General features: G+C 41.1%; 1 protein-coding gene across 5 annotated transcripts in view; it reads left to right on the forward strand.

The window, feature by feature from the left end:
• Positions 1 to 6,171: 6,171 nt before the first annotated feature.
• The window catches only part of CHRDL1 (chordin like 1), a 120,949-nt gene continuing 101,604 nt past the window's right edge, over positions 6,172 to 25,516 (forward strand). For 2 of the 5 annotated variants that reach the window (XM_004769063.3, XM_045068298.1), the window contains exons 1-2: positions 6,173 to 6,624; positions 10,136 to 10,284. In XM_004769063.3, coding sequence (XP_004769120.1) covers positions 10,188 to 10,284 — 97 coding nt within the window. In that variant the 5' untranslated portion in view covers positions 6,173 to 6,624; positions 10,136 to 10,187. Of the gene's footprint in view, positions 6,625 to 10,132; positions 10,285 to 25,516 lie in introns of all 5 variants that reach the window. The other 3 variants (XM_045068297.1, XM_004769062.3, XM_045068296.1) reach the window with 3 other exon arrangements.

Consider the following 25,516-nt stretch of genomic DNA (forward strand, 5'->3'; position numbering starts at 1 on the left):
GAAAGAGAAATTAAGGAGTCAATCCCATTTACAATTGCACCCAAAACCATAAGATACCTAGGAATAAACCTAACCAAAGAGGCACAGAATCTATACTCAGAAAACTATAAAGTACTCATGAAAGAAATTGAGGAAGACACAAAGAAATGGAAAAATGTTCCATGCTCCTGGATTGGAAGAATAAATATTGTGAAAATGTCTATGCTAACTAAAGCAATCTACACATTTAATGCAATTCCTATCAAAGTACCATCCATCTTTTTCAAAGAAATGGAACAAATAATTCTAAAATTTATATGGAACCAGAAAAGACCTCAAATAGCCAAAGGGATATTGAAAAAGAAAGCCAACGTTGGTGGCATCACAATTCCGGACTTCAAGCTCTAATACAAAGCTGTCATCATCAAGACAGCATGGTACTGGCACAAAAACAGACACATAGATCAATGGAACAGAATAGAGAGCCCAGAAATAGACCCTCAACTCTACAGTCAACTAATCTTCGACAAAGCAGGAAAGAATGTCCAATGGAAAAAAGACAGCCTCTTCAATAAATGGTGCTGGGAAAATTGGACAGCCACATGCAGAAAAATGAAACTGGACCATTTCCTTACACCACACACAAAAATAGACTCAAAATGGATGAAGGACCTCAATGTGCGAAAGGAATCCATCAAAATCCTTGAGGAGAACACAGGCAGCAACCTCTTCGACCTCAGCCGCAGCAACATCTTCCTAGGAACAACGCAAAAGGCAAGGGAAGCAAGGGAAAAAATGAACTATTGGGATTTCATCAAGATCAAAAGCTTTTGCACAGCAAAGGAAACAGTCAACAAAATCAAAAGACAACTGACAGAATGGGAGAAGATATTTGCAAACGACATATCAGATAAAGGACTGGTGTCCAGAATCTATAAAGAACTTAGCAAACTCAACACCCAAAGAGCAAATAATCCAATCAAGAAATGGGCAGAGGACATGAACAGACATTTCTGCAAAAAGACATCCAGATGGCCAAGAGACACATGAAAAAGTGCTCCATATCACTCGGCATCAGGGAAATACAAATCAAAACCACAATGAGATATCACCTCACACCAGTCAGAATGGCTAAAATCAACAAGTCAGGAAATGACAGATGCTGGCGAGGATGCGGAGAAAGGGGAACCCTCCTCCACTGTTGGTGGGAATGCAAGCTGGTGCAGCCACTCTGGAAAACAGCCTGGAGGTTCCTCAAAATGTTGAAAATAGAACTGCCCTATGACCCAGCAATTGCACTACTGGGTATTTACCCTAAAGATACAAACGTAGTGATCCAAAGGGGCACGTGCACCTGGATGTTTATAGCAGCAATGTCCACAATAGCCAAACTATGGAAAGAACCTAGATGTCCATCAACAGATGAATGGATCAAGAAGATGTGGTATATATACACAATGGAATACTATGCAGCCATCAAAAGAAATGAAATCTCGCCATTTGCGACAATATGGATGGAACTAGAGCGTATCATGCTTAGTGAAATAAGTCAAGCAGAGAAAGACAACTATCATATGATCTCCCTGATATGAGGAAGTGGTGATGCAACATGGGGGCTTAAGTGGGTAGGAGAAGAATAAATGAAACAAGATGGGATTGGGAGGGAGACAAACTATAAGTGACTCTTAATCTCACAAAACAAACTGAGGGTTGCTGGGGGGAGGGGATTTGGGAGAAGGGGGTGGGATTTTGGACATTGGGGAGGGTGTGTGCTTTGGTGAGTGCTGTGAAGTGTGTAAACCTGGTGATTCACAGACCTGTACCCCTGGGGATAAAAATATATGTTTATAAAAAATAAAAAATTTAAAAAAAACAGTGTTCGGTATTCAGCATTCTCAATATGTCTACTTTCACATTCATTTTTCCCATTTGTGACAACATGGATGGACCTTGAGAGCATTATGCTAAGTGAAATAAGTCAGAGAGAGAAAGACAAATGCTGTATGATCTCAATTCTATGTGGAATCTAGAAAAAAAAAAAGAGCCAAACTCAGACACAGAGTAGAATGGTGGTTGTCAGGGACTGAGGGGTGGGGGAAATGGGTAGATGTTGGTTAAAGTGTACAAACTTCCAGTTATAAGATGAACAAGTTCTGAGTGTGTATTGTACATCATGGTGACTCTAGTTAATGATATCATATGATATACTTGAAAGTAGCTCTTGAATGTTCTTACCACATAGAAAAATTTGTAATTATGTGAGGGGACAGATGTGTTAACATTATTATGATAATCACTTCAGAATATATAAATATATCAAATTCTCCTCTTCCCCACCTTAAACTTATACAGTGTTATATGTCAATTATATCTCAATAAAGCTAGAAAAAATCAAATGAGTACAAATTCTGCAATACACAGTACTGTGACACAAGAGACAGGCAATTGCATTAACATACACTAGCGACAAATGCTGGAAACCAAAATCAAAACACAATAACATTATGTTATACACCTGAAAATCATGTGACATTTTCTGTCAACTCTACTTCAATCAAGAAATTTTAAAAAACCACAATAACATTTCTGATTGTTCCAAAGAAAATAAAATAGGTAGGTATGAACCAAACAAAACATGTATAGGGTCTATATGCTCGAAACTACAAAGCATGATGGATGAAATCAAAGAAGAACTAAGAAATGGAAAGACATACTGTGTCCATGGATTGGAAAGATGGAACACATGGAAGTTGTCAGTTCTCACCAAATTCATCTATGAATATAATGCAATTTTGATCCAAATATGAACACATTTTTATAGACATATATAAGCTTATTCTAAAATTATACAGGAAGGTACAGGACTCAGAAGAGCTAAAACAGTCTTCACAAAGAAGAAAAAAGTGGAAGAAACCACTCTAGTTGATATTTAAGCCTCTATGTGACTACAATAATTAAGGCCATGTGTTGTTGGTGGAGCACAGATGCATAGATCAATGGAACAGAATAGAGAAACCAGAAATAAAGCCACACCAATATGCCAAACTGATGTTCGACTAAGGTATAAAAGTAATTCAATGGCAGGAAGATATATTTTCAACAAATCATGCTAGAGGAATTGGCAAAAGAGTGAACCTTGATCTAAGTCTCACACCTGTGTAAAAATTAACACAAAAAAGATTGTAGATTTAAATGTAAAACTTAAGGGGCACCTGGCTGGCTCAGGCAGAAGGGCATGCACCTCTTGATCTGGGGGTTGTGAGTTCGAGTCCTACGTTAAGAGTAGAGATTAAAGGAATAAACTTTTTTAAAAAAATGTAAAACTTAAAACAATAACACTTTTAGAAGAAAAATATTTTTGTTTGAGATATAGGGCTGTGCAAAGAGTTCTTAGACTTCACATCAAAACACGATTTCATAAAAAGAAAAATTAATAAATTGAACCTCATTGAAATTAAAACCTCTTCTATGAAAGCCCACTGGAGGAGAATGAGAAGAGTAACTGTAGACTGGGAAATAGTTTCACATCATGTATGCAAGAAAGAACTAGTATCTAGAATATATAAAGAACTTTCAAAATTCAATTGTGAGAGAACATTCCAATGAAAAATGTGTAAAATGCAACAAAAAGACAATTCCCTGAAGAGGATACATAAATGTCAAATAAATAAATGAAAAAACGAGAGATACCATTAGATATCAGGACAATGTGAAATGCAACCACAATGAGATATCTCTATAAACCTATTGGAAAGGCTAAAATTAAAAAATAATGGCAACAATAAATGTTGACAAGAATGCAGGGAAACTGGATTTCTCATACTCATAAATACAAGATTACAGAGATGGAGAACAGCTTAGAGGTTGCCCGTGAGTAGATGGGGAGAGAAACTAGGAGGGACAGAAAAGAGGAATACTGGGAATCTTTATGGTGCTGGCATTATTTAGTATTCTGACTGTGACAGTGGCCACATGAACCAACACATGATAAAATTTCATAGAAATATACACACAGGCAAATGGGTGGTGTAAAACTGATAAAATTGGAATAAGGTGGATGGGTTGTCTAGGTATTGTACTACAGCTATGTGTGATGTTACCATTGAGGGGGGTGAAGGGTATTTGGGATCCCTCCAAATTATTAAGATTGTAAATCTACAATTACCTTCAAATAAAAAAGTTTAAGAAGGGAGTATGACATGCTCTGTGCTCTAATCCCCACTTAATAGGAAAAAATAAGGCATGGAAATAATCCTTGGTTTAGTTTAAATAAGACCTGATAGGAAGTCTAGGTTTGACTCACCCAAATTGGAGTTTGCAATTCAGAAATCAAGACCAACTAATACAAGGACCACCAGCATTTACGCGAATGAAGAACCTTTCAGAAAATTCTGGCAGTTTTCTTATATAGTTTCTAAGCATAGAAGAGATCCTGAGCAAAAACTGCCCAGTTGAAAAGAGCCATTTGATCGCAATAAGTTGTTTTAAGCTTTTAAAGAAAATTGTTTTAAGTTTTTAAGCCACTAGGTTTTGGGATGGTTTATTACACTGTAATCAGAATACTACATCAAGCACAGGGAGTGAGTAGTTGTAGCCAAACAGACAAGTTGTAAATTTCAGCGAGTCTACTGATTTTCCATGTTAGGATCCATGTTTGTTGTTCCTGAAACCCATTTTCCTGAATATATACTCTCTAGGCATGTTGGCATTGATGATGGGAGTTGGGGAACACAGCTACAAAGGAAATTGAACAACCAGTCCTTGCCTTGAAGAACTCAGTCTCCTGAGACAAAACACCAGCACATTAAATGGCATGAGAACAGTTATAAGGCAACAAATCAGCAAGTTCAAACTAATATACTATGGCACAAATTGAATGCATGTGGCAATGTATGGCTACCCAAACAGCGGGATGGAGCTAGACATTTTGGACCCTGAAGGCAACACTTTAGAAAGGGCCCTTTTCCCTTTGTTAACAGTGAAATAAACATCTCCAGCAAATGCAGGGTTGGTTGGATGATATTAACACTTCTGAAGAAAGAAAAAGGAGGTAATTTCCAGGGACAATTTTTCTGGTTTTACTTTCCTGATATATGATTTTGGGGCAAGCTACAATTTCCCTGAGCATCCATTTCCTCTTCTCTAGGCTGGAGGTTAACAATCAGAGAGTAGTGGGTCGAAAGTCAGGAAACCTGACATGGAATCTCAAATCTGTCATTTACTAGCTGCATTACCTTGGACATATCACTTCCCTCCACCCTATCCATTTCCTCTTCTGTGACATGAAGATGTTGAGCTCCATGATCCAGAAGATCCCTACTGACTCTTTGACACTTGAGGCCACAGATAGTTCAAAGTTGGTAGTAAGGGGTTAAAAAGTAATGATGAAGTATACAAAAGTACTCTGCAAGCCATAAGGATATATAGATGTTAGTAATATCAATATGGTCCAGTTCCATGTTTTTTTTTAAAAAAAAAAAATCCCTGTAGCTCTCCTCCAAATTTACGGGCTTAAAATATAAATGGGTACTGTCTGCCAAGGCAGCACTTTGGGGCTCTTAGAGGATTCTGAGAATTCTTTGTAACTGCTGTCCATCGAATAAACACCTTTGCACTAGCCGCAGTGCTATTGTGATTTTAAGCCTGAGTTCCTGGCCCAACTCAGAATCCCAGAGACTGCTAGAACAGTGGCGTCTGTGGTGGGGCACTCCAAGTTTTCTTCAAGACCCTTCAAGGTAAATACCCTTTTCATGGGGGCACAGGGAGGAAGCAGATTTCTAAATCACCCCTTCTCCCTTCATACAGACACCCATGTCCCCCCCAACCCCCCGCGTGTAAGGACACCAACACTTTGCCACTTTTCTAGCCCCGGTGTAGATTTGGGAAACGTCCCCGAAATTATAAGCAGCTTGCTGGGGCATAGTTTTAGAGACCAGCTCCTCCTGCGTTCAGCGCAGCGGCTCAGGACCGGACCAGGTGCACTCAGAGGGGCCCTGCGCAGGAGGAAAAGGGTTGCGGGCTTCCAGACAGGGAGGTCAGAGGGTAGCCAGGGTCTCCAGCGCCCGCCCGAGGGATGGGGAGCTCCTAGGTGCATTCCAGCGCTGAGGAGGAGGAGGGGCTGGAGGAGAGGTGCGGTCCCTTTAAGACCCCAACGCCGGCTTAGCCAGAGGAGGGGGGTGCAGTGGGGGCGCTGCGTGATGGGAAAGTCGCCGGCTGAGCCTCACACTTTCTCCGGATTTCTTAACTTTGGGGTCCGCAGAGCAGGAGGAAAGCCGCTGTGCCGGTGCGGAGACCGGGCTGCGGGCTGGCGGCTGCTGCGTGCCCGCGGACTTCCCGCCTGCGCCGGGCGGCTGGCCTCTCCGGCCAAGTGGGGAGCGGACGGCGGGCGGCGGGCAGCGGGCGGGCAGGTGGCCCCGGGCCGCCGCGCCCGCGCCTAAGCTCTGCCCCCGGGAGCTTAGCGAGCCACTGCTCCCTCGTGGTGTGAGGGCGGTGATGTTTTTCCTCCCACCCACTTTTGAGTCCTCCCTCCCCCCCTCGCGCGCACTCTAGCTCTCGCCACAACCTGCGAGCCCCAGACCTCGGAGGAGCGCCCCGGGGAGCTTGGAGCGCGTGCACGCGTGGAAGACGGAGCGGGCCAGTGGCCAGGTCAGTGAGCAGTGCCTGATGTCCGATCCCCCTACCTTCCTTTCCAGCTTTTGCACAGGTGGGGTGTCTTCTGTTGGCTCCAGCCGCCCCTGAACGCCGCCCCCCCCCCGCGCGCCCCGCTCTCCCCAGACCTGCCACCCCAACTCGCTGCTCTCGGGTCCAGCTGCCAGGGGCCAGGTTGGAGGTGGGCTGCCAGGCGCCCTACCCGGGCAGGTTAGGGACCTTGGATTTGAACTCACCACTTGCCACTCCCTGCTGGGCTTGCTTATCTCCAGGCTCTAGCGCCCGGGGGAGGCCACTTGGCTAGCTTCTGCAGTCCCCTTAGTTACTGCCTGTGTCCCGAGAGGCTTTTATTTCTCGCTTGCTGAAGTGCCCTGGACCTGCGGGTGATTAATCTGTGCTAAGTTAATGAAACAGGGTAGCCAAGGCAAGAGGCTCCTCTACCCTCTGGACATCTGTCTCATTTTCCAGCCCAGACCACTGGGGTCAGAGCTTGTGATGCTGGACTCAGGAAGCAGCACCGTACTGCCAGAGCTTAGGGCCTGGAAAGCCTGCCTTTCAGACCCTCCGAGCTGGCCCTGCCACTATGAGAATGGGCAGTTGAGTTCTCGAGGCTCCAGGGTGCCCGTTTTGAAGGTGGAGTTGTGGGGAATAAAACGAAATGATGGCTAGCAAGGTGTTTTGTAAGCCAAATGTAAGGCATTGTTTGTCACTCATAAGCGGCAGTGAAAGCACTGACTCTGATTAGAGACACCCCTGGCTAGAACTGCCATTTTCTCAGTAGCCACCCACCACCAGTGAACTGAGCTTTTCTTGTTGGGTGGTGGAGTGGGGAGTGGATCTCAGTGGATGGGCGTGTGCCTGAGACCCCAGTGTCTTCTTGTTGTTTGGCCCAGAGAGAATCACTACCCCAGGGGCTGACCCACAGAAGACAGCAAATGTGAGTTTACAAGGGCAGTCAAGCCTCTTGGGAGGATTAAAGAGACATTGTGGGCAGTGAAGAACTGGCTGCCGTGCTCATCCCTTAGCCAGCCTTTGGGAATGTCTCTTTGGTTCTCTTCTACCCAGGAGACCTCTTCTGAGAAGGTCCGGACTTCTGACACTTGATGGCCCAGATTACCTTGTGATTCCAGCCGGGCAAGGAGACTTCAGTCCCTTTGCTTGCTGCAAATGAACTCTGTGAATGCTTGTTTCATAGAGGTTCCTTAATGGATATACTTCTTTAGGTTCTGACATGTTTCTTGTTCTTCTGTAAGGCCCCCCGGCTCCCTCCCAGTGTTAGTTGCAGGATTTTGTGTTCTTACTTGCTTTCTTGGGTGGGGGCTAGATCCCCCAAAACATGTCTGTGGGCTACTTTTCTAAGTAACCTGTAAGAGAGTCAGTGCAAGTTCAATAGCACAACAGCCTGAGTGAAGCAGAGAGTTAATGCAGAAATAACTCCAGTTAACTGGGTCAAAGTATAATTTGAAAAATTAAGGACAGTTTGGCTCTTTGCAAGTATAAGAGTCGGCATGTTTGCTGAGCAATGCTTGCTTAGGTTTTTTGATGCCGTCGGAACAAATGCTTTGAAACCACCTCCCTCCCCCAAAAGAAAAAGTTACAGGGATCAGGCGACATTGAACGGGGAGGAGTCCTGGGGAGGGAATTCTTCTCAGTTTATATTTCTGCACAGAATACAAAGACAGGACTTCAGATCTTGTAAATCAAAAGTGAATATTTGTAAAGCGATTCATTTTCTGATGTTCTCCATCACAGCCTGGGAGGCCACGCAGACGACAGAAACGCCAAAAGAGATTAATTGCTCTCTCGTCACCAACTTTTCTATTTGCTCATAACATCAGTTGGGACCCAAGAAAAGCAAAAAAATTCTGAGAGCCGTTTTCTTGCCAGCTTGAGTTATGAAGCATTGCTACTGTTCACCGAATCGCCCAACCATTGTACAAGAAAAACAGCCCTGTTGGTTCTTGCATGGGGAGACCCGAAAACTGTGGTTTCAAAAAATACCCCCTGAGATCCGTTTGTGATTGTGATAAATTGGATTTCAGCAGTTAGAAAGTCTTTCTCACTCGAAGGCTTGGGGGATAAGCTTATTAAAGTAGGCTCAGATAGAACCTCGCTGGGGTGAGTAGCTCTGTTGGTTTGCTTCAGGGGGACCTGGTAGCTCTCAGAGGACAGAGACGTGCTGAGCGATTAAAGCTGGACCACAAGCTTACAGCGGGGACCAAGATGTCAGAACGATGCTTTCAGGAGGCTAGGAACGTGTCCTATGAAATTTGGCCCTTGTTTAAGGAGCAGGAAGGATCATCTTGCCTTTTTGGCAGCTCTTTATACTCAATATTTAGGTTGGCCCTTCAGAAACCATCAATGTGCTCAGTTCCCATTTGGGGTTAACCCTAGATTGAAATTTGAAGTGTCTTGAACATTTAAATGTTTTCTAGCCATCCACTGGATGGGTTTTACAAATTCTAAAGTCTATGGAAATGACCTGCGGCTGGTCCTGAGCGATAGCAAACCTTCTGTGTTCTAAGGCTCAAACAGCTTAAGATTTCCACTCCTTAGACAAGAAATGCAAGTCTCACACTTTAAAGAATTGTAGTTGCTTTGATGGTCTTCTGCATGGTGGTGCAGTGCGAACACATTGTCTATATAAATTGGCCTAATGTCCCTTATGTTTTGCAGTGGACTTCATGTGAGAGCAATATGTCTGACCCTTCAAGGTGTTTAATTGTATCCATTTGCTAATTACATCCATGTTTTCCAACAAAAGTAACTGAACTGTAGATCTTTATAGATCTCTTAGAAGATGCAGGAGAAACATTGACTGATTTACCCCTCCTCCCTGAAGGATTAATAGTAGCAGTAGTCTTGAAGCTAAGATGAGTTAACTTGCATTTCAGAAATTGTTTGGGGGCGCCTGGGTGGCTCAGTGGGTTAAAGCCTCCGCCTTTGGCTCAGGTCATGATCTCAGGGTCCTGGGATTGAGCCTCTCTGCTCGGCGGGGAGCCTGCTTCCTCCTCTGTCTCTGCCTGCCTCTCTGCCTCCTTGTGATCTCTGTCTGTCAAATAAATAAGTAAAATCTTTAAAAAAGAAAGAAAGAAATTGTTTGGGTCCCATGCCTATTATTTTTATCTTTGTTGTCAAAGGACCCATTTTGCAAACCCATTTCCCTTTTCTCCTGAAGAAAAATCTCTTGAGAAATCAACTCTAATTCTGTTAGAAAGGATGATTTCAAAATTTTTTATTTTCCTATGATATGTCTATAAGAATTTTGGCCTTAGCATTGGATAGGAATGCATGCTCATCTGCTTGAATTCCCACCCACCCCCCCGCCACCGCAATCTTTGCAAGACAGGAGAGGCAAGTGCTCTTTCTCACACAGGAAAACAGTGCCTACACTTACCATAAATTCTCCAGCATTTTTCCCCCCTGGTGAGTCAAAAGTTTAGGCATGGGTGATCTCCATCAGTTTCTGAGAACCTATGTCTTTTTTTTTCTGCTTTCTTCTCAGCAGCTTCAATACACCAGGCCCTGAAAGTTTTGAGTGGCCTTTTGCAGTGGCGAAGATGAGAAAGAAGTGGAAAATGGGAGGTGTGAAATATATCTTCTCCTTGTTGCTGTTCTTTCTTTTCCTAGAAGGAAGCAAAACAGAGCAAGTAAAACGTAAGTGTCTTGAGATTAAAAAACATGATACTTTCTTGTAATTTCTTTGAAAATGTGCTTATAATCTGTAGGGATTGTGATTTAGTCCAAATGTGGCCATACAGTTATTCTAAGAGAAGAAAGTGAATGTTACTGACTTATGCATGAGTTGATAAAAGAATGGGAGCTCTGCATCGGGCCAACTAAATTTAGGGTTGTTTTTCTGATTTTCATATAGTTTTCATCTCCTAGAACACATGACACATTAGCCTATTTTCCTTTTCCTGTTCTAAACTGTACAAATCTCATTCCATTTTACGTAACTCTAGAAATATCTGACAGATGAGCTGGATTTTTTCCCAAATTTCAGACTCTTCAGCAGAGGTTTTCAGTTTATGAAAAAGAATAACACAGAAAAGAAAAAAAAAAAAGAAAAAGAAAAAGTAAGGCAGGCTCTGCCTATTCCCTTATGCCACAAAACGAAGAAGGAAAAAACCTTCACATGAACTGGATTCAGATGAAAAATCCTTTGAGGAAATTGAGATTCCAGGGACCGTGAGCAAATTGGATGCTGTTTATTGAAAGAACGTCCCCGCAAAGCCAGGGAATATTTCTAGAAAGTCAGCGATCCGTGTGATGGACTAACACATTGGAGAAAGCCGAGTGACAGGAAGGGGGTATAATTACCCACGTTTGGGAGATTGATGTGTAACTGTTGACATCGCTGCTCTTGTTAGGAGCTTTCTGCTGAAAGTACGAGCCTCACCTTCTTGGGGCCACTTGTAGGCCTCTCTGGGATGCACGCTTACTCTGAATTGGAAGGAAAAGCCATTGCTCGGGTTCCCCTCTTTGGCTGCATCAAAAGAAGCACAAAATGGAGACAGGCCAAGAAGGGCATTCTCTGCTCCACTGAACTTATTCATGAGGAGGAACTGTGAAAATCTTCTTGGTAGGAGCTGCAGCAGCATCTGAAGCACATCACGGAAACATTTATCTCCTTGATCAGCGGAAGTCGACTATAGCCGGCGTGAGGCTTGCTGACAGGGAGAACGGTGCCAAATCCATTCCACCATGACGTGTGTTTCTGTCCCCCTGTGCTTTTCATAGTACTCTCTGTCTTCTTCCCGGGAGAAAGGGTGCTTTTGATTAGGCTTCTGAGCACAAGTGACCTGTGGTGATATCTAGCTTGATGGGGACATGAGAAGAAGTCTAATGTCTAGCAGGGCCCAGGTTTCAGCAAGGAAACTCTGAATCAGTCTCTCTCTCTCTCTCCTGTTTCCCTCAAATGACCTCCTTCTGCCAGAAAACTCTCCTTTGAGTGGCTGTGATAGGAAAGTTGTCCATTCATCCTCAGCTCCGGTTACAACCCAGCTGGGCCCAAGATCTCTTAGGAAGAAACTGTTACTGATGGCTTGATAAGGGAAAGCTTGCAACTCTTGGAAGACCATCTCTTCTGGGAAGTCTTCCATAGGTATGAAGACTGGAAGATTACTGTCCACGCAATCTTGAGCTTAATTGACAAACCAAAGAAAAATAGGACTTCAAAAATATTTATAGGCCCCTCCTGCCCATGAATTTGTCCCAAGCCCTTTTAATATTCTGTTGGTGTCAAAATGATTATATAGTAGATGGCCTAGACCCCCCCAGTTCTCTTCTAGTGTTTCTGGGATATAGTCAGATGATGAGGCTAAGGGTATGGTTGTTCCCCGAATGAGCGGTTCAGGGTCATTCCGTGTGGCCATGCCCAAGCTAACTGTCTTGAGGACGTGTGCTAAGTTATTTCCACTCAAGGGGAAATCTCAAAGCATATGCCCTCTGTATGTTGCCTTGATACATACAGATGCACACACACACATGCATACATACAAGGTATGCACGGAGATGTATACTGCAGCTCTAATAGGGAGAAGTCAGAAGCAGTAGAAATGCCCGTCCACTTGGGGTTGGTTACATAAACGATGTATGTAACATACTCTTATGCTACCTTTAAAAACAGTGCATATCATAAGTTTGAGAGCCCCATGAAATGCTTAATTAAGTCCTTTTTAATTTTCTTAAATTTTAAAATTTATTATACTCGTGGTCCAAAATGATCTGAAAGTATCTGGGCTTTATAAAGAAAGTTCGTCCCTCAGCTACCCATCCCCTTCCCAGGGGCAGTAGCCATTACTAATAGTTTGCTATGTGATCTTCTAAACTCTTTTCTCTGTGTCCAAAAACACACGTATTTTTTTTTTCTTTTACGAAGATGGGGTACGACATGTATTTTCTATAACTTTTATTCAGATATGTGTCTGGGGCCTCCTTCATGTCACAGCCCTGCTGTATAACTGTGCCATATTCTTTCTCATGCCTGTATAGTTTCCCATCGTATAAGTGTGCCATGACTTAATTAACCGGTCGCTAGTTATTTATATTGAGGTTGTTTCCAGTTTTTGCTATTAAAAATAAGGTGTTGACGAATACCTTTTGGGCAATTAGGCAAGTATTTTTGAGGAATCATTTGGTCAGAGTGGATGTTGGGTTTTCACCTTGGTGAGCACTGTCAAATTATCCTCCAGAATGTGTTGCATCCATTTATACTTCCACTGTCTGAGGGTCCTTCTCAACCTCCTTTACTAAAAGTATAATTAATCTTTTATCTTGTGGCCCATTTAATGGGGGGAAATCATGCTACAGCTTTGCTGTGGTATTTTCCTACTACTGGCATATCTTTGCAATTCGTTTTGATCCAATTGAATTTCTTCAGTGACTGGCCCATTTTGCAGTTAGGTTGCTTGTCTTTGTGGTCGGTAAGAACTTACTTATGAACATTTTGTTATATCGAAACTTGATGGCGAACTTTTGTATTTAAAATACTATTTTTCCCATCTGCGCTTTGCTTTAAACTTTAAGATGGATTTGCCCATGGGGAGGTTTTAAGTGTTGGTGTCGTCAGATCAGTTATTTATTTCCCTTATGGCTCCGAAATTTCTTCTTCCCAGGGAGGTCCTTACCACTCACTCTGTAATATTTTTTTCTACTGCTTCCATAATGTGGGGTTTTACCCAGAGTTCTCTATTCCATCTAAAATTTATAGTCATGAATAGTGTTCTCCATCTAAAATTTATAGTCATGAATAGTGTTCATTGGGGAGCTAATTTTTTTTTTATCTGTGGGTGATAGGCTCATGACTTCTTTTTGCTCATCTCTGTGCTTGTTTATTCTGGAGTTTCCACATTTGGCTAGTATGACTTTTATGACGGGGATAAAAATCTGGGAAAACTCCAGGAAACCTAGAAGTGTAAAGGTAATACACTGTCATGTCTCTCCTTGCTGTCTGATGCCATTTTACACAAGGGTTTTGACCCATTATGGGTTGATTTCAGTAGAAGCTCCTCTATCAATGCACACACTGCAGTCTGTTCGCTCTCCTGTCTTGGGCGTCAGGGTAGAAGGAGGTGGGCGTGCCATTTGGTCAAAGAGGCTCAATCAGTTGGTGTGGTATATGCAGAGGTCTGGAGAAAGGGCCATATTTGCAGAAGGCTGTTTTCACAAGGAAAGGAAAGGCTGCCACTTGCTAGTAGCCAGTTAGCTGTTAGTTATGTTGCTCTCCCAGGAGACAGGTGGGCTTCTGGAACCTAGGGAGTCCTGATGGCACATTACAATGGATGACAGAGCCATGTGTGGCTTATAGAAAAGTCTGTTACTGTCCAGAAGCAACAAGGTTTGAAGTCCGAAGCGGAGGCAGCTGGGGGGTTGGGGAGGAGGGGGATTCTTTCAGGAACTCCATTATGCTTTGTTGTTGAAGTTGTAGTCAAAGAGGCCAGGAAGCTCTTTTGAAGTTCAAAGGAGCGTAACATTCAGTGCATGATAATTCATGCAAATATGGGACAGGCACACTGAAGAGTTTGCCTCTTTTGGCAGTTCTAACGTGGTTAATGAACGATGGATTAAAGTGAGGTGGAACAAGTGAGTTGTGAGCAATATTCAGTTATGTATTTCTAAAGGACCAGGCTGGGCCAGGTCTGGAAAAGGTTCTGGGGAGAGGGATTGTTCATGTATTTCGTGGAATCCGTTCCTGCTGGACAACGTGTTAGCTGGATCTTCCAGGAGACTAGAATCTCACTCATTTTTTTCTCTTCAGGAGAAAAGCTTCCAATATCTGGCTGAAAACAAACCTGTTACGGAGCCTACACTGAGCTTCTGTCACGCAAACAAACCAGACAGGCTTGAGTTTTCCTCTTCTAGCTTCTTGCTTGGACATTTGAGGTGATTATTGGATGGCAGAAAGAATTGCAAACAAAAGAATAGATTGCTTTAGGGTGCCTGGGTGGCTCAGTGGGTTAAGCCGCTGCCTTCGGTTCAGGTCATGATCTCAGGGTCTGGGGATCGAGTCCCACATCGGGCTCTCTGCTTAGCAGGGAGCCTGCTTCCTCCTCTCTCTCTCTGCCTGCCTCTCTGCCTACTTGTGATCTCTCTCTGTCAAATAAATAAATAAAATCTTTAAAAAAAAAGAATAGATTGCTTTACGTCTTAGAGGCTCTTGTAGGTGGAAGTAGATGAAAGGGAGAACACCTCAACTTTGGATACCTTTATGTTTTGTAAAGTACATTCTTCTTTTTTAAAAAGATTTTATTTATTTGAGAGAGAGTATGAGCGGGGAGAGCAGCAGAGGGAGAGGGAGAAGCAGGCTCTCTGCTGAATGGGGAACCGGATACAGGACTCAATCCCAGGACCCTGAGATCATGACCTGAGCTAAAGCAGACATTTAACCCACTAGCCACCCAGGTGCCCCACAAAGTCAATCTTAATGATTTTTTTTTTATGTGGGGTTGGGAGTGGAGGCTCTGGAGTCAGCTTAGATCCAAACCCCAGGTCCTCAAATTCAGTGTTCTGTTCATGACACTAGTTTGCTTCTAGCAGTTCTCTAAGGGAAGCAAGTTCATGCTCTTGAATGGGCCCTAAGCCCATTCCTTTGCTTAGGGCAGCCACTTACCACATAAGGGATGATCCAAGTGAATGAATAAAGAACTTTGTAACCAGAATTCCTAGGAGAGGCGGTATACTACTGGGGAGTTAAAAGGGACTAGCATGAACGTTATTCAAGAACCTGAAGAAGCTAAGCCAAAGGAAATTTGTGAGGAAGGTTAAAAATATGTGCCTCTGTGTCCATGCTTCTTAGATTTCCCTGACTTCTCAGTAGGATTGGAATGTCCTCAGAGTCTAATGGAAAGAGGACTGTGCTTTAAGGCATGAGACCTGGTTTCTGGTCAGTTCTGTTGCTTGCTATGTGGTATCGGTTGAGTCATTCATGCTCTCTGAATGAAGGATTCTCTCTATATCAGCTGAGAATTCTTGCTCACTGGACGGCAAAGTGAAGGATGCCAGAGTAGGCGGGACGAAGGAAAACGAGGTTCTGGCTTGGGGACCTTGGAGCACACCTGGACTTTTATCACTGTCCCAAGGTCACTGAAAAGAGTGTTATTCCTTTAAGATTTATAGCCTGGCTTCTTCTAAAAAAAGATTAGGTACAGGCTATATAAGAAAGAATAGCTGCAAGCTAACATTTTTAAAGATGAAATGAAATAGAGCACCTCTGAAGAAAGTAGGAAGCAGAGATGTTTTGAAAACCTGCTTTGGTGCACTGCAGCATTCCCCCTCCGAATTTGGCTTGTGCTTCTGAAAAAATAAAAAGAGGGAGTCTGGAGAGGCTGGCAAGAGAAAATTCCAGTTTCATTTACAGATATCATTCTTACCTCCTGCCCATTTGGTCAGTATTGATCATGGGATGCTTGAATAAGGCACATTTGGGTGGCATACAAGGATACCATCTGTAACCTGGGTTTCAGAGAAGAAAGAAGAATAGCCTTTCTTTATTGACTCTGTAAAAGAAGAGCGCAAGTAATAAAGTATGACTCAATAAAAGTCTTTCTGTAAGTGTGAAGGCAGTGTGGTCTAGTTCCTTTTGACTTCGGATGGTCTAGACGTAGATTAGATCGTCAGTACAATCTAATTTACATTAACATGTTTTTTTTTCTGATTTTAAAATAGATGCCAAAATAAAAAGCTAAGGTGCCTCCAAAAAATAATAATAAAATAAAATAGATGCTCATTTAAACATTCAGAAGACACATAAAATATAAAGAAAATGGGGACACCTGGGTGGCTCAGTGGGTTAAGCATCTGCCTTCCGCTCAGGTCATGATCCCAGGGTCCTGGGATTGAGTCCCGCATCCGGCTCCCTGCTCAGCGGGGACATGCTTCTCTCTCTCTCTGTTTCTGTCTCTCTAGCTCTGCCCTTCCTCCTGCTCTTGCTCCCTAGTGCTTTTTTTTTTTTCCCCATGCTCGGCTATGAATATGTAGTATCATACATATACATTATTTCACAAAAATGAAGCCCTGCCTCATAACCAGTTTAGTTTATTGTGTCAGTTCACAATAGATTCTTGAAAATGCACCTGCAATGGTGATAGATCCCATGTTGTTTGAAGTGAAAGCTGGATTTTTTTTATATATATTTATCTGTCGCAGGGCATGCAAAGGTGATCTCACTGTGAAAAAAGCTCAAGAGCACATCTTGAGCTCTTTTTTTTAAGATTTTATTTATTTATTTGACAGACAAAGATCACAAGCAGGCAGAGAGGCAGGCAGAGAGAGAGGGGGAAACAGGCTCCCCGCTGAGCAGAGAGCCCAGTGTGGGGTTTGAACCCAGGACTCTGGGATCATGACCTGAGCCAAAGGCAGAGGCTTAACCCACTGAGCCACCCAGGCGCCCCACATCTTGAGCTCTTGACCAAATGGAAAGCAAAACTCCTTTAGCAGAGACTTGTGCTGCCGAGGTGCTGATAGGAAGAACAACTTGTTTGTTCAAACAAAAGCTTTGATTTTTACCCAAAGTCCTGTGCCAGATGACAAGAGATGATTTTAGCCAGAAAAATACTCAGGTCAGGTCTCACCAGCCAAGCAGCCTTTCTGTGACAGGATCTCCATGTGGCCTCATAGTAAGGACTGATGAGAATACCACCAACTACCAGTTACCTGTGCTAGTGGGGGGCTAGAAAAGCACAATAAATTGAGATTTCTCCAGTTCTTCTCTGAGTCAGTGGTGTGGCTTTACTCACTGTCAAAATGCTTTGAAATATGGACTCTTTTCTTCTCATTGTGTTTGCCCACCTGCTAGTAGAAAATGGAAATAGCCACCAAGGCTCAGGTAGTGAAAAGGCCATGATGGTAGAGGCTGCTCAATATATATGAATCTGAGTTAATTTGGGGCAAATGATCTAAGTAGGAATAAGGTAACTAACCCCAGATGCACAGTAATAAGCTGAATATGCGAGATGGAGACTTTGGCTTTTTCCTGGCTTCCCTAACCTGGAAGTGAAGTCTTAAAGCCCGGAGGAAATCTGATAGAGACTTCAATTGCCAGAGAAATAGGACACTTTTTCATGTGTAACTACTATATCTTGTTTTGCCCTTTCTGCACTTGGCTTCAAGTTTGATAAACGACTGAAGTATTTATGCTTTTTTTTCCCCCTCTGCTTTATTATAGTCTAAAGTAGCCTTTTAAAAAATAATTAAAAAGGAACTTGTGTACTTGATTTGTCCACTCATATAATGAACAGAAAAGATTCATTGCTCTTTTCACTGACTGTATGTGTTATAATAAAATAAATATTATTGTAATACTTGCAGGATGATGTGTCTACAGTAATAGCTCTTATCAAAAACAGTTCCTAAGAATGTTTTCTTGCTTTTAGACTGACGATTAAGTTATTGACCTTTTGACCCAGTCCTGGGTGCTAGATGGTAATGATTGGGCAAAACATCAATGGCATAGTCACATATCTCTGTTGTTTACTTTACTTTTATCTTTTTTTAAAGATTTTATTTATTTATTTGACAGAGAGTGGCACAACAAGAGAGGGAACAAATGCAGGGAGAGTGGGAGAAGGAGAAGCAGGTTTCCCGCTGAACAGGGAGCCTGATTCGGGGCTCGATCCCAGGACACTGGGATCCTGACCTGAGCTGAAGGCAGACACTCAAGGACTGAGTCACCCAGGTGCTCCCGTTGTTTACTTTTAATTATCATTATTTTTGTTAACAGGGGCCCCTAAAGTAGCAGGGATCGCCACTTTTAATTAGGGCCAGATGCACCATTTGAAAATTAGCTATGACAATGCAGGTTGAATGTCCATCTCAAATGTCAGTTGCAGTTACTTTGGGAGCAAGTTCTGCTCACAGATAGCATTAGTTAGTGGTAAGCCATGCATTCTCCAGCTGGTATCTGTCAGCTACTGGCAAGTGATAAGCTTACTTTTTCTTGCCTATATCTTCTAAAAGTTGGCGAGTCATCGTTGTTTTAATAAAATCAGCTCACATATGCTTCTTGTCCAAGATGATATACTGGGCTTTAGGTGTGGTTGATTATGCTGTGCAACTCATTAAATTCTCCCTTTTTGGTTAATGCCAAAAACTTTGTAAAAGTTAAGACTTCTAAACGTGCTAAAATTGACTTTGCCATAGTTTCTTAAAATTGATCATTGTTCAGTGTACTCATCGAGCCATCAGTGGTAATTGTGTTAATCCCAGACTCCCATGGTAAAACGAGTCTTAAGGTTTATAGTGTTTACTTTTGTTATGTGCTTGAAAAAAATTAGAGTCAGTAATTGTAGAACTTTGTTTAGTAACTCTAGTGGCATTACTGTTCCATTCCATGTCTGCCTCCAGTTCCAGGGGTTTGTGGATTTCTATCTGGGGCATAATTGGCCAAATCCTATATTGTTGAGATGATGATACACTATTATGTTTGCAGTTTCCATCAGAAGTTAGTGTTTGAGTAAGATTTTCATCAAGAAGCATAGTTTGCCAGACTCTGGTACCATAATATAGAAGAAATGCTGTGTGAGTATTATTAAGTTTAGAGAGAATGAAAAAGAACTTCCAGCTTGGCTAATCTAGCTTCGCAATTAGATTTTAAACCCCTTGACAGCATGGGTACTATTTTTTTTTGTCTTGTAAACACATTTTAAAAATTACATTATAAAGATTTTTATTTATCTGTTTGTCAGAGAGGAAGAGAGAGAGAGAGAGAGAGAGAGAGAGACAGGCAGGGGGAGATGCAGGCTCCCTGCTGAGCCTGATTCAGGACTCAATCTCAGGACCCTGGGATCATGACTTGAGCTGAAGGCAGACGTTTAACCTACTGAGCATCCCAGGCATCCCCATTTAAAAATTATTGAAGAATAATTCACATACTATGTTTTGTTTCTGTTGTATAACATATTTATTTAATAACCACTGTCAAAAAAATTATGAATTTTCCTCAAAAAATTAAAAATAGAATTACCCTATGATTCAGTAATTTCGCTACTGGATATTTATCCAAAGAAAATGATAACATTAACTCAAAAAGATATATGTATGCTTATGTTTATTGCAGCATTATTTACAATTGTCAAGATATGGAAGCAACCCAAGTGTAGATGTATAGATAAAGAAGAAGTGGGATACACACACGCACGCACACACACATGCTTGCATGCACAAGCATACACAGTGGAATATTACTCATCCATAAAAAGGAATGAGATCTTGCCATTTGCAACAACGTGTATGGAATTAGAGGATATTATACTAAGTGAAATAAGTCAGACAGAGAAAGACAAACATCATGTGATTTCACTCTTATGTGCTAAAAAACAAAACAAGGGTGGATATTATTTTATACTTTGTGCCTTTATCATAGTGATAGGCACTAAAATGCAGAATGAAGCTTTCCAGATGTACCATTTTATACAGTCTGTTAGGTTATGACTTGACTTTATTGTGGACAACACCTGATTCTTTAGAAGGTGATCAAAGCTGTTTCAAAGGTCTTATGGAAGAGTAACTTGAGAAATAGGCAAGAATGTGCGAAGCCTTTTCTTTTCCAGTTTCTTCAAGTAGGTGATGTGTACCTTGCAACTGTGTAGCTGGAAAAGCTAGAATCCTCTAGTGGTTACAGCCCTTGGGTCTGAAGTCAGGGTACTTAGGTTTGAATCCCAGCTCTATAGCCTTACCAGTCACATCAACTTGGGTGTGGTACCAAATCTTCCTTTACCTCAGATTCCTTATCTGTAAAATGGGACTAATAATAGAACCTACCTTATGTGGCTGTTGTGGGCATTTAGTAAATTCGTGTATGTGAAACCTTAGAACCTAGCCTGGCAAATACTAGTGGTGGTTTTGTTATTGTTGCGAATGCTATGACCATTCTCATCTGGCTGTTGTTTAGGCCCTAGTCGCTTTCTACGTTTACCAGCTACGTTAAACTTTAAGCCACATTTAGAGCAGGAAAATCCAGATTGTTTAGTTTTCATATGCTGTCCAACAACACTCTTAGAGACTGACTTTGGGGGAAATGGAATCTATTGACTGAAACAAGTTATTTTTGGTAGATGTGTGGATTTCATGAATACGGGGTGCTCAGTTGTATCGAAAAGACCCATTTAATAATAGTGCCTGTGAAATAACCTACCTTTAAGTTATTTCAGAAATGAGGTGGCAATTTCCTTAATATCAATATGTAAATGATACCCTCCTTGTGGCATAAATGTATATTGTTTCTTTTCTTGCAAGTTAAAACCTTTTAGTAATTTGGATGTGAGTATAAAAAATATGTAAAGGCATTTGAAACCTACACTTTGACAGCTTGTCTTATTTTCGTGGTTCCTTAGTCTTTCAGGGGTCTTAATCTTGGACTTATCACATTTTTTTTCATCTGGTAAGAAGTAAATCACCTGACCATGCAGACGGCAGAGCTGATAGTGAAAGCTCATCCAACTTCATATTTTAAGTAAGTAGATTTAATGTCAAAGTCTGAGGGAGCTAATTCAAGCAAGTACAGTAATCTGTAGTCAAATGCATAATACACAAGGTTCCATTTTTTTAATGTGGATTTAAATCAGCAAACTAACTTTTAGCTTAGCTACATTTATGTCTTAGTGGCTGCAGACTTAGACGAGTAGAATTATTTATGTTAGCCTAATAATGACACTTGAATAGCCCCCTTCATGGATTTGCTTCTAAGTATATACCCAGATTCTTTCTGAAGTGTCTAGATAAGTCATATATGTGAAATGCAAATCACCTAGGTATTTGAGAGTGAGATTATAAATTTACCGTAGAAAAACAGTCACTCCCCTTTCGAAAGTAACAAAAGGTGCCTCATTTAAATGTTTGTTTTGGGAAGTTTAGGATCATTCCTTATCGGTTAAAGATCCTGGGATTGTTAAAATATTTAAAATATTTCCTACTCCCTTCTAGACTATTGTGGATCAAGAGTCTTAACTGGTGTCTATACCAAGAAAATTGTATTTCTAAGACTTGGCTGAGAAGCACACAAGTTCTGCCTGGAAAGTAATTTTGATTTTCTGAGTTCTTTCAGATAACACATGATTTTGAGCACCTACTCTGAGCTTAGAAGTATAGATTAATACAACAATGATATCAAAAATAGGAATATCACAAGTGGGGAAATAAAAATACTTATTAAAATTGAATATATATTCAACCTTCCTGATAAAGAAAAAGACTGGTTCTGTTTTCCACTAACAAATTGGCAGTTTTATTTTATTTTTTTATCAAATTTTTATTTATAATTCCAATATAGTTACGTACAGTATTAGTTTCAGGTATGTAATATAGTGATTCAACAATTCTGTACATTACTCAGTGCTCATCATGATACGTTTAATCCCCTTCGCCCATTTCACCCATTCCCCTCTGGTGACCATCAGCTTCTTCTCTATAGTAACAGTGTTTCTTGGTGTGACTCACTCTCTCTTTTTTCCCCCTTTTCTCATTGTTTTGTTTCTTAAATTTCAGGTATTAGTGAAATCACATGGTAATTGTCTTTCTCTGATTGACTTATTTTGCTTAGCATTACACTTTCTAGCTCCATACATGTTGTTGTAAATGGCAAAATTTCATTCTTCGTTATGGCTGAAAATAAATCCAAATTCTTGGACCTACACCAAATAAAAATCTTCTGCACAGTGAAGGAAACAATCAGCAAAACTAAAGACAACCTACTGAATGGGGGAAGACATTTGCAAATGACATATCTGATAAAGGCTTAGTTTTCGAAATATATAAAGAACTGATATAACTGAATACCCGAAAAACAAATAATTTAATTAAAAAGTGGGCAGAAGACATGAACAGACATTTCTTCAGAGAAGACATCCACATGGTCAACAGACACATGAAATAATGCTCAGCATCACTTGGCATCAAGAAAATACAAATCAGAACTACAATGGCACCTCATACTTGTCAGAATGGCAAAAATCAAAAACACAAGAAACAACTCTTGGCAAGGATGTGGAAAAAAGGAACCCTCATGTGTTGTTGTTGGGAATGCAAACTCGTGCAGCCACTGTGGAAAACAATATGGAGGTTCCTCAAAAAGTTAAAAATAGAACTACCCTACCATCTGGTAATCACACTACTGGGTATTTACCCAAATAGTATAACAACACTAGTTCATAGGGATACATGCACCCATTAGTTTATTTCAGAGTTACTTACAGTAGCCACATTATGGAAGCATCCCGAGTGTCCAAATTGGCAAAGTTTTATACAATTGAATTATCCAGTGTTGGGCATTCTCACCTACTGCAAATGGGAAGGTAAATTAGTATAGCTTTTCTGGAAGGCTGTTTGACAGTACAGGTCAAGAATTTGAATGCATTCAAAACCTTTGACTAATCAATCTACTTCTAAGAATTTATATTAAGAAAATAACCCCTGTTGCTTATAAAAATTTATTTAACAGGTATTTATCATGGAATTTGTTTTAAGAAAAGGAAATGCAAAATCCGAATACCCCCCAAATGGGTGATTGGTTAATGAATTATGGTTCCACAGCGTTGGTTTAGAATCACGACACTAAGCATGGAGTATAAGGGAATATTTAATGGCACAAAAACATCCATGATATGTTAAGTTTAGAATATAGTTTATAAAACATATGACCTATATGTTGTTAATTTTGTGATAAAACTTTTATACATACAATGCACAGAAAAAAACTGGAAAGAGTTTCTGGTTTCTGGTCTGACATGTAAAGAGCTTAGAAGGTGTCACTCCCGTTGTCACACACAAAAAAGCTGAAGGAATGAATCAGTTAGAATCCTCTTGAATCAGTTAGAAAATTGAGGTCACAGGGCAAACTGCCTTATATTCTTTGCTCTGAAATCTGGAAAGCTTGGTGAATATAATCACCACTTCTGAGTCCTGGTAGGAGCAAGGGTATTGCTGGACAAGGAGTATGTCTAGCTTGAGAGAGAACTTTTTTTGTGTGAGTTTTATGAGGTTCTCAGGATGAAGATTGGAGAGAAATTTCTTCCGGCTCCAGGCATAGGAGGGGAAAAGTATCCTGAAATAAGCCCAAAGCTCTTTGTTCTCCTAAATTAAGGCCTTCCCTCAAGGGAGATGATTTTACCAGAGCCTCCCTGATTTGCATTTTATCCGAGTCTAATGAACTGGAAAGAAGGGAAATACCCAACTCCACTAGCCTTCTTGTCTTATCTATACAGGTGGAGGAGAGCAGATGCAATTAGCACGTTTGAAGGTCACAGCTCAGAGGCAAAGACTCACTAAAAGGCTGAGAACTAATCGCATGATTTATAGAATGCTTCTCCCTCCAACCCCTGCCACGATTTACTACGACATCGATAGGGCCCTTGTGTAATAACAGGAGATTACAGGTGAGAAAACTACACACCTCAGACACTATTAAATCTAGGAAAGCCCAGAACAATAGGCAGGGAAATAAACAAGGACATTAGAGCAAATTTTAGCTCTGACATCACAGCTACGGCAAAGAGTACAAGTAGCCTAAATTCCAGGTAGGTTAACATAAAACCTCATGCTAAAAGCTTATTTACCTTAGTTTCTTTTATCCAGTGCCTCATGTCCAACTTTCAACAAAAAATAAAAGGTAGGCTGAAAGGCAAAAAAACAGAGTCTGAAGACACAAATCAAGCATCAACCAGATTCCGTTATAGAAAATATTTTGGAATTATCGGACTGGGAATTTGGAATAACAGTGAGTAGTCTGATTAGGACTTTACTAGGGAAAGTGGATAATATTCAAAATTAGATGGAACAGGAGATGGAAACTCTTAAGAAAGGAACAAAGGAAATGTGAGAAGTCAGAAACACCATAACAGAGGGGTGCCTGGGTGGCTCAGTCATTAAGCATCTGCTTTTGGCTTGGTCATGATCCCAGTGTCCTGGGATCAAACCCCGCATCTGGCTTCCTGCTTGGCAGGAAACCTGCTTTTCCCTCTCCCACTCTCCCTGTTTGTGTTCCCTCCCTCGCTGTGTGTCTCTCTGTGTCAAATAAATAAATAAATAAGGTCATTTAAAAGAATACAAAAGTCCATATAGATTAGAAGTAAAGGGACAGAGAAAGTTATAGCATGCTGACACTAATCAAAAGTAAGTGGGAGTAGCTAGATTAATTTCAGACAAAGCAGACTTTCAGAGCAAGGAAACATGTGTATGCATCCAACAGGGTATCCCAAAGTATGTGAGGCAAAAACTATTAGAGCTACAAGGAGAAACAGACAAATCTACTATTATAGTTGGAACTTTTATACCTCTCTATTAATAATTAACAGGTCCTGAAGACAGAAAATCAGTAAGGATGTAATTAAACTGAACAGCATCATCCATCAACCAAATCTCATTGACTTCTATAGAATATTTTATCCAACAACAGTAGAATACACATTCTTCTCAAGCTCACATGAACCATCTACCAAGGTGGACCACATTCATGGGTCATAAAACACACCTTACAAAATTAAAAGTAATAAACATTATGCAAAATATCCTCTTAGTTCACACTGGAATGAAACTAGAATTCAATAACAGAAAGATAGCTGTAAAATCCCCAAATATTTAAAGATTAAATAATACAGTTTGAAAAAGCACATGGATCAGGGTGCCTGGGTGGCTCAGTCAGTCGAGCTTCTGACTCTTGGGTTTGGTTCAGGTCATGATTTCCTGGTCATGGGATTGAGCCCCGTGTCAGGCTCTGTGTTCAAAGCAGTCTACTTCAGATTCTCTCTCCACCATTCCCCCAACCTCTGCTCCTCTTTGCGTGTGTACTCTTTCTCTCTCAAATAGATAAATAAATAAAATCTTTAAAAAATAACATATGAGTCAAAGAAATAAGAGAAATTTTAAAATATTTTGAATTATATGAAAGTCAAGATAG

Source organism: Mustela putorius, unplaced genomic scaffold (assembly GCF_011764305.1).
Source record: "Mustela putorius furo isolate JIRA1106 unplaced genomic scaffold, ASM1176430v1.1 tig00003901_pilon_pilon_pilon, whole genome shotgun sequence".
NCBI classification, from domain to species: Eukaryota; Metazoa; Chordata; class Mammalia; order Carnivora; family Mustelidae; genus Mustela; species Mustela putorius.